Source organism: Ranitomeya imitator, chromosome 8 (assembly GCF_032444005.1).
Source record: "Ranitomeya imitator isolate aRanImi1 chromosome 8, aRanImi1.pri, whole genome shotgun sequence".
NCBI classification, from domain to species: Eukaryota; Metazoa; Chordata; class Amphibia; order Anura; family Dendrobatidae; genus Ranitomeya; species Ranitomeya imitator.
The window spans coordinates 53,212,445-53,222,380 of NC_091289.1; the positions used below are offsets into that span (position 1 = coordinate 53,212,445).

Consider the following 9,936-nt stretch of genomic DNA (forward strand, 5'->3'; position numbering starts at 1 on the left):
GCCACAAACTTGTTTGCTGAAACATGGCCACAGGGGCTGCTGGGGTGACCATACACATGAATAGACAGTCAAGAAATTGACTTATTGGTTTTGACAGAGAAACACTTGCACTTTTTTTTATGGATTCTTCTTGCTGATTCATTGAGGGGGGTTCAAATTGGACCCTCTTTATAATGTGCTCATAAGACAACACCATTACAGGGGTTATCCAAGACTATTTTATTTTTTCTTATGGGGCTAATAACGAACATTCAGGTAGTTGCTAACTAGCTGCTTGTTCTGTCCGGCGCCGGCCATGAGCAATCACAGACACGCCCGATTCCACAGAGCAGCAAGGAAGAGAAGTAGCTGCCCTGTTGATGTGACTTCTTCAGAAGCCTCAGGATCACTGGCAGGAATGGGCCATGACTGCTCTGAGCCGGCACAGATCGGCAGTTGGCAGGTAAATTCTTAGGCCTATTAGAAAAAAATAAAATATTCCCATATAACGCTTTTAATTAAAATATCTGCTCTGTCCTCTCTCGTCCATTGCTGACCAGCACTAACTATGATTGGTAAAAGCTTGTCTACACTCTTTACCCCTTAGACACATTCATACCGAAGTATAACGTCAAGAATAACAGGACAATTCAAGATATTTAACTATATGTTCCCCAAAGACTATATCAAAGGGATATCACTAATTGCACAAGTAATAGATGTTTTTTAAACTTTGAAGTTTATTCTACACAAAACTTTTTCAATCTTTGGTCACTGAAATAATCGAGAACTGCAAGGTTTGAGAAGGGTCAGAACCCGACAACATGTCAAAACCACTGGCGTTCATTATCAATGATGAGAAGGAGGAGCAAAGTAGAAAGTAAAAGAAGGTCGAATCTTAACGTTTCCAAAAATCTATATTCTAATCCTGTAATTAATTCCAGAAAACAGACGGGTTCTCTTTCAAGTTTACTAGGTTATATTAAAATATATTTCTTTGAAGTCTGCTCAAAAAAACACATCCACTAAACTTGAGCCAGACCAGGCTGCGTTCAGAGCATTCGCTATGTGCCGCCATTACAGGATACAGATGGCATGACCCTTGTCTTAACCAAGAGATGGTATCATTTTAAAGATGATGGTGTATTTAAAGGGGTTGTCCTCCGCTCTGGTCTTTGTTTCAGAGGTCACATGATGACAACAGTGCACAATCACTGCTGCAGCCAATCTCTGAGTTCTGTGACTTGTACCATTTCCATTGGCAGAGCTGATCAATGATTGGCTGCAGTGGTGATCTGTGCTGTAGTTATGATGTTATTGCTGATGTCACTAAACAACCTCTTTTAGTTTTGGCACCTTGGTGGAACATCACCGATCATACATAACTTCTCATATGGAACTTCCACGTGTTCATCACTGAATAAATAGGTGAAGTTGACAAATATTGTAGTGGTGTTTTTGACCTACATACTAGGCATTATTGCACCTGGGGCACATATTTTAGTGTGGTGCCCCTCCTCTATAAAGTATGACATATGGGTTCCAGGATGCTGACGTGTACACTGATATATGAATCCGCAGATCTGGCACTGCTGCTGGTATCAGCGTCTCCTCCCTGACATGCCAAATCAGTTTGATGCCAAAATCCTATGTAAGCCTTATAATAAACCTGTGTCTTGGCTGCTTTATCCACTGGCAACCTCCACACCCCGCCTCTGGGACACCGGCCTTGCCAGTCCTCTGTCCCTAGCTGTGCCCCAGAACTAGATGCCAGTAGGCATTAATTAGAACTGAGTAGAGGTATAATACATAAAAACTCTGGTGTGTATGGTAAACCTCGGTGTCTTTATAACGGGGTAAATTGCATATCCCCCAAACCATCGTAAGAGCTTTTTGTATACCACTTTTAGATAATTGATTGATGATATGTATATGTTGTGTACACTCTGTTGTACTGTGATCCACAGTATGGTTGTTTATCCTGTAAGCACTGGCTTTGTTGGGTTGTCCAGGACTGCTGTAATGATAGCTTCTGGCTGTCTCATTGTTAGAGTAGGTGCCATGATCTGCTTGGGTCCAGGAAAGATCCTGACATAAATGTGTGGGCTAGGGCGCAGAAGTATTGCTCCATTGCACTGGTAGGTTGGGGCGGAGACAGGAAAGGCAACATCTACCAAGACACGTGTCAGTGGGCTGAAAGCAAATGTCTGGAGCAAGTGGCTGCCCGAGTAAAAGCAGCAAAGTTGTTCACTTTGAGAAAGTAAGCCAGAGAGGCTCAGACGTGCCAGAACGTTGTCTCGGACAGTAAGTGGATGAATTGGTGAATAGAGTACCTTAGAAACTGGGTGGTCCATCTGATATTTAAGCCTGAGAGAAGCCATCTCTTGGACTATGTGGACTTTGTTAAGCCTCCCATATACAGAATAAGATCAACTGATATCAATGGGTTTGGCCAAAAGTCTACGTTGTATGGAGACCCCAGGCAGATGTTCAAGGTTCGGGAATGTTTGGTTTTGGACTGGCAATAATTTTGTCCTACCAGAGAATAACAGCTGTCACCAGAGATGTCTGGCAGCGGAGCTCTTGTAGAAAACACTGGAGGGTTCGGCAGTGGAAGCGCTCCTATGTATGGGAGGGACAGTCGAGCTAGCTGCCAGCCAAACAATCAGGTGAACTATCATTCTGTAAACAGCCATGTAAGGTGTATGGTGGGCTTTAGGCTTCAGCTATGTGAGAGTTGGTGACCAGCAGCAGCGTGTCTGCACTGTGACCTGTAACATCAAGTTCTCTGTAGTCAATGAATTGGTGGACTCTAGAATGAGAATGTTAGCCCAATAGATAGCTGAGAAATTATGCCTTCTCCTATATGAAATGTAAAGTTTGTATTATACAGTATACAACAAGTTGAAGTTGTCAAGTTAAAGTGGTCAATTTAAGGATCCCATTGACCTGTGTGACAAAAAAGTTAATCTGTGTGAAGTTCCGCTACGGGAGGACTACTAAAACCTACAGAGAAAATTAGTCCTGATCAACTACATCTTATGCAAACATATACTGTATTTACTTCATTACTTCCTAAAAAATTCTAACAATCTCTTTAAAAAAATGAATCAAAAGCACTGGAAACAAAATGAGTGCAGCTGAACCATCTTCAAAGGATGCTGAAAAGACAGGAATCGATTGCTGCAGTTTATTGGTCAACGCGTTTCGAAATTTCAAGCTTCTTCATCGGTGGTCTTGTCCTGATGAAAAAAGTACCATAACAGGAACAGACCCAACAAAGACTGTTAACATCTATTATGCACCAACATAATGGATGTATATGTATGTACCAACATAATGGATGTAAACAGTCTTTGTTGGGTCTGTTCCTGTTATGGTACCTTCACTTTTTTTCTCTCCAGTGTGATAGTGAGACGTGCATCTATCTGATATTCATATTCTTGAAAACTGGATGGTGCATGAAAGATGTTTAAAGTTGGTACAAAATACATATAAAAAGAGTAATATTACACCAATATGCAGGTCTGTGCATACAGACCTGATTATATTACAGGGTGTAACTAAGGACTAGGGATGAGCGGACCCGTGGAAGTTCGGGTTCTGGAACCCAACCTGAACTTTATTCCAAAGTTCGGTTCAGGAACCAGAACTGTACCCGCACTTAAACCAGAACCTGTATCCCTTTTAAAACAATGGGGACCTGAACTTTTGAGCTGGAAAATTCTCTCTCTACATCGGACTGCCGGGACAAGTCTTTGTTTAGTATTTAGCATCAGACCCTATCTGTTCAGTACAAGCGCCGAACTTTTACTTTCGGGTTTGTTCAATCCACCTGTCCCCCCGCTATTCCCCGACCTCTCCCCTCTGTCAATCCCTTCACTGGCTCCCCATTACCCAGAGACTCCAGTACAAAACCCTAACCATGACATACAAAGCCATCCACAACCTGTCTCCTCCATACATCTGTGACCTCGTCTCCCGGTACTTTCCTGCACGCAACCTCTGATCCTCACAAGATCTCCTTCTCTACTCCCCTCTTATCTCCTCTTCCCACAATCATATACAAGATTTCTCTCACGTATCACCCCTACTCTGGAACCCTCTACCACAACACATCAGACTCTCACCTACCATCAAAACCTTCAAAAAGAACATGACCAGCTCTACCCTCACCTACTGTATCCTCACCCATCCCTTGTAGTTTGTGAGCCCTCGCAGGCAGGGTCCTCTCTCCTCCTGTTCCAGTTGTGACTTGTATTGTTCAAGATTATTGTACCTGTGTTTATTATGTATACCCCTCCTCACATGGAATAAATGGCGCTATAAAATAAATAATAATAATCTCTACCTCCACATTGTACAATACTTACATTTATACTAGATTTCTACATGATTTTGTATGTAAATAGTAAATGGGTGTATAATTTTATTTTCTGACATTCTATAAATTCTCTGTACTGGTACTCACTGCACATACGGTACATCAGAAGATCAAAAGAAATGTAAAATCAAATGAGTACATAATTTTATAGGTTTAGGGTTAGTGCAAGTGAGACTTTGGCAAAAAAAAAAATGATGCAGATTTGCAAAAGGGAATTGCTGCAAAATTGCATTGCAAAATTGGAAACCATTAGCCTAAGTTGAAATGTGGTGAGTTTCAAACAGCATTCACATTTCTGGACAATTTCTGCTGTAAATGTTCCCAGCATCTCGTAAAACCTCATCCAGATTGCTGGTACCTAAAAGTGCTGAAACATTATTTGAAATTCATTCCATGCTATGCAAAATGTGTACTCACCTAGCACACTTCTCAGATCATCGACACAGGTTTATGGGTAGGAAATGATTGTAACTGACGTGCTTTGCATGCAGTACTGTACTGAAATGGCCGATGCCCCTGCATGGTGTCCCCTTCTCCCTCCATGCAGGGACGCCGGCTTACTCACTGCCCCGATCCTGCGATGTGGTTCCCTGACATGCTCCTGCTACTTACTGGTGTTAACACCACAGTTCACGACTGCGCACTTAGTGCACGAGCTCCCCTGCTTTTAAAGGGTCAGCGCGCATATCGTAAATGCCCTCAGCTTGTTGCTGAGAGGCATTTAGTATAGTGTGTACACCTGCGGGATGGCTCCTAGTCAATTGCTGGGAGTGATCTTGCGTAGGGGACTCCCTGTTCTGTGGGGAGTCGACAAGCATTGAGGGGAGTCATGCAGCAAGAGGAGGCAGTGCTCGGCGCGCACAGGTCCGGAGTGACGGCTGTGCTGCGTCTGATTAGGAGGGAAACACCAAAGAAGAAAAGAGAGCAGCATCCACGCCAGGTGAAAGGAATGTCCAAAAGGTGCTTTATTCTGCCATAAAGAGTTACAACGTTTCGGCCAAGGTGGCCTTTGTCAAGTACTTGACAAAGGCCACCTTGGCCGAAACGTTGTAACTCTTTATGGCAGAATAAAGCACCTTTTGGACATTCCTTTCACCTGGCGTGGATGCTGCTCTCTTTTCTTCTTTGGTGTTTTCCTGGTCTGATTGGATCCTTGGACTTTGGAGCGTGCATCCCTTAAGCTGAGTGCTGACGGTTGAATTTACTGGCCTATGATTAGGAGGGAAAGACCCGCCTCCAGGAACATTTCAGGGTAGGAGGGGGCACATTTTATAAGCGTTTATTTCAGCGTGTGCAGGCATCATAACTAAAAGAGCCACCTTGTCAGAATGCAGCATTAGTGCTGCACAAGGTGGCTCTTTTAGTTACAAACTCCTGAGGGGGGTGACAGGTTCCCTTTAAAGTGCGGTGGCTGGGGAGCTCTGCAGGTGAGAGAGCCTGACGGACTAAAGTCACCTGGCTAAATGAAAGTGGAAATTGCTCCTTCTGCCATCTCATCTCACTTGTAAAATTCTGAAAATAGGTGCGATAACGCATAAGTTGCACCTCTGACCAGCATGGACCCATAGAAGCGCTAAGAGGGAGCAAAATGGCCGTAGTCCGTCAGTCTCTCTCACCCACTCTCTCACCCACAGAGCTCCCCTGTCACCTGCACACCGCACTTTAAGATGTTTTTGATGTCAGCTCCTACAATGGAAGAATAAAATGCACATCAGCAAGGATCCGGGTGAGGGCTCCAATTCTTTCAACTCATATTTATGATGTTGTTACCGGCCCAGATGCTTTGTGGTTTTCAGTTAGCTGCACAAAATTACCTGTTGGTTGATAAACATGATGACAGAAAGCATGACATCCCTGGAGGGGCGATCACTTTCATACTGCCAATATGACGTCGTAGATGTACATCTGTTATAATGCCTAAAGAATTCCTCAGCCGCCACCAGACACATGGCATTGTTCATATCATGGAGGTCATGGCGGTGACTAGAGCAGGGCCGCAGTGCCACCTGGTGTCACGGAGCAATACTGTATGTAAAATGAATTTGCGTGCTAGTGAAAAATCATTTTAAAAATGGACCGAACGTTACCTAAAAGACAGTGCAGGCATTGAATCCAAAGAAAGATTTTGTTTTGTATTCATTTCATCAAACTCCAAAGCACCCAAAAGCGCCACTTCTTGTAGACTTTATCTATCCCCATTCCCTCGGATCTGTCACCCCAGATGTCAGTGTCATCCGAAGGAAGTGGCCGTGGATTGGCTGCAGCGCTGATGTGACAACGTAACGTGAGCCCCACCACCGATACCGTAGGAACGGCAGCGTCCCCGGAGAGGAGGACAGGCTGTTATTATTTGGCATGTGAGAATATGGTGATGAAGAAGGGGTTGTCCGAGTAGTAGATAATTCTTTTAAAGGAAGTATATGTTAAAAAAAAAAAAAGTAAAATCTTTTATTCCATTCATACATCGTGTGTCCAGCTCACCATGAATAATTTGGTGGAAGGTCCTCATTAACTCATTCCTCGGCCAACAACATATACGCTAGACGGCAAATAGTGCAATATTTTTAATGAAGCCCAATTGCAAAAATTTTGAGCCAAATCTGCATGCATTCTTTAATTTTAAAAAATGACCCCAAAAGTTTCCATATTTTTAAAGTGTATGTCTGGAAAGCAGTGAAAAGATCTCTTCTGATTCTTCCCTGCACTTATGAATCTGAATTAAATATATAATCTCTTTTTCTTTTTAAATTGTAAATTCGTTAAGTAGGCATATGCTTAAAGACAAAACTGTGTTTTATTTTTTAATAAACACAACCTTGGGCTTTTAGCTTAATGGCTATTCGTCAATTTGTCTTCAAGAATATATGGGAGATCTCCTCTGTTCTTTGTTTGTCGCCGCTGTTTTTTTTCCCAACTTATGCGACTCTGGCTTAAAGGTACAAAAGAAGAATCTTTAGAGAAGTATCTACTTTTTTTTAAATGCAAAATTGATTAATTAGTCATACACATCAAGATAAAAGTTTTTTATTAAAGAAAAAGTCTTTATTCAAAAGGAATAATTCTATATGACTCGATATTCCTGAAAACCCAATTTGTGTTTCTTTTCAGGTTAAATACCCACTCGCAGTTGGACTTCCGCTGGGGTCTTCAGCTGATTACATGGTTCTTATGAACCCAGAGCTTCCCGGGTATGTAAAATAAAAAAAAAATGTTTCCTTTTGCATTTTATTTCTCATATATTGGAAGCATTTATTCAGTTTCCAATATAGGACACTGAATACCTAGCCTTTTAGTAGTTCATTAATGTGTCACCTCACCATGGACTGCAAAAAAAATAAAGCTGTGCTGTCCCTTCACTGCAGTAACCAACGCAGCACTGTCTGTGCAGCCTTGTCCAGCACTGCATCTCGGCCCCATTCAGCCACCATCAATGGAAAACCTCTAGCTTGGTTTCTTCCACAAGTTTACCATCCGTAGAATCATATGCAGGATTCACTAAACCATCTCAGACAGATGTCTGTCCAGCCTCAATATGGAGACTTCCATTGAAGGAGAACTCGCCACCTCTCGTGGTAGCCTGTTCCACTCATTGGTCCCCCTCACTATCAAAAAGTTTTATCTAATATCTAGTCTGTATCTTCTCTCTTTCATTTTCATTCCATTGCTTCTCGTGTTTCCAACACACCTGCTCTTTAAGGAAAGCTATTATCAGAAAATTGCTTATTGTTTAACCCCTTTCCGACTTTGGGCGTAATAATACACCCACGTCCCTCCCTTTAATGTGTGCTCTGGCACTGAGCTCACAACTTTCCCAGCACATGTCCACTATTTTGAACAGCTGACATGTGCCTCTAACAGCCGCAGGTGGAATCGCAATCCACCTGTGGCTGTTAACCCGCTAAATGCTGCTGTCAATCTGTGACAGTGGCATTTAACTCGCGCTTACGGCAAGCGCGCCGGAAATACCACCCATCGGTTACCCGTCACGTGATCGCGAGTCACCGATGGGTTAGCATGACAACCAGAGGTCTCCAGCTGACTTCTATGGTTGTCATAGCAGAGCCGATTGGATAAGTGCAGCTTCTAGTCTCCCATGGAGACGATAGAAGCATAGAAAAAGTAAAAAAAAATTATTTTAAAAATGTAAAAGTGCAAATCACCCCCTTTCGCCCATTCAAAATAAAACAATAAAAATAAACTCAAACATACACATATTTAGTATTGCTGCGTTCAGAATCGCCCGATCTATCAATATAAAAAAAAAATGAACCTGATCACTAAACGACGTAACGAGAAAAAAGGTCAAAGCGCCAGAATTACATTTTTTTTGTTCGCCGCTACATTGCAATAAAATGCAATAATGGGCGATCAAAAGATTGTATCTGCACCAAAACTATATCAATAAAAACCTCATCTTGGTGTGCAAAAAATAAGCCCTCACCCAACCTGAGATCCCGAAAATTGAGACGCTACAGGCCTCGGAAAATGGATCCAACTCGTCCCGCAGAAAACAAGCCCTCACATGACCGTATTGACCGAAAAATAAAAAAGGTTATGGCTCTGTGAAGAGGGGGGAGCAAAAAACGAAAATGTCCCGGGGGTTAAGGGATTCGCTCAGCCCAGAATGACTGTTCAAAGTAAGTCCCACCGATCAGTACCAATCATGTATATACACCTTCCCTCCTGCTTGTGTAATATAAATGAAGCACCAAGCTCCTGTACTTGGTTTACACAGTCATCTCGTGCTGACAGAGCCCATTTAAATCAGGTTTTTGTGTTAATGTATTTTTTTAGACATTTTTAGGCAATGTGTGTGATTTTCTTTTTTTACATCATTACTTAGTTTTTTTTTTTTTTTTAAAGATAATGCAATTTTCACACTTTTTTTATAGTCATACTTACTGTTGTACTCAGGAAGAGTTTTCAGCAGGATCTTATCATCTAAGGCAGGATTACAATGACAACTATATACACAACTGATAACACAAGATCCACACGCCACGATAGGTTCTATCACAGCTCCCTTCACAGTGACCTTTGCACACGCTCATTAGATGCTTTGATACAGAGTTTGTTCATTGTGTCTAATATACATGTTGTTTCCTAAAGGAACAGGAAGTTATAGTCTAAAAAAGCCAATGTGAAAATGGCAACATTGATATGTTTTTACTTTAACACAGATTGTGAAAAAAAACCCTTGCCTAAAAATAAATTTAGCTAAAAACCATAGAAGCCTTTTTACATACTTCTCATAACAGCCATGGCTTGGTCTGGTTCATCCAGGAAACTTGGGACAATAGTTTTTTTCTCATGTGTCATCCGTTTTTATACAGCTGCATTTCCCTACTGGCCGGAATTGTAATGTATCCACAAAAATCAGATGCTGTATGGTGGCTCCAGATAGAATCTGATTTTCTTGTTTTGTGTAAAAAAAAAACAAAAAAAAAACAAACAAAAAAAACCACACATCTACATTATCCCATTGAATAACATTGGTCTGAGCGCTGTCCGTTTTTTTTTTTTTTTTTTTTTACAGCAACCCTTGGACTGAAAATATGGTCGTGTGAATTTGG

The 9,936-nt window shown here is 41.8% G+C and overlaps 1 protein-coding gene across 1 annotated transcript in view; it reads left to right on the top strand.

Moving 5' to 3' along the window:
• The window catches only part of CENPP (centromere protein P), a 406,761-nt gene that overhangs the window by 377,592 nt on the left and 19,233 nt on the right, over positions 1-9,936 (top strand). The window contains exon 7 of the mRNA XM_069736923.1: positions 7,472-7,551. Coding sequence (XP_069593024.1) covers positions 7,472-7,551 — 80 coding nt within the window. The remainder of the gene's footprint in view (positions 1-7,471; positions 7,552-9,936) is intronic.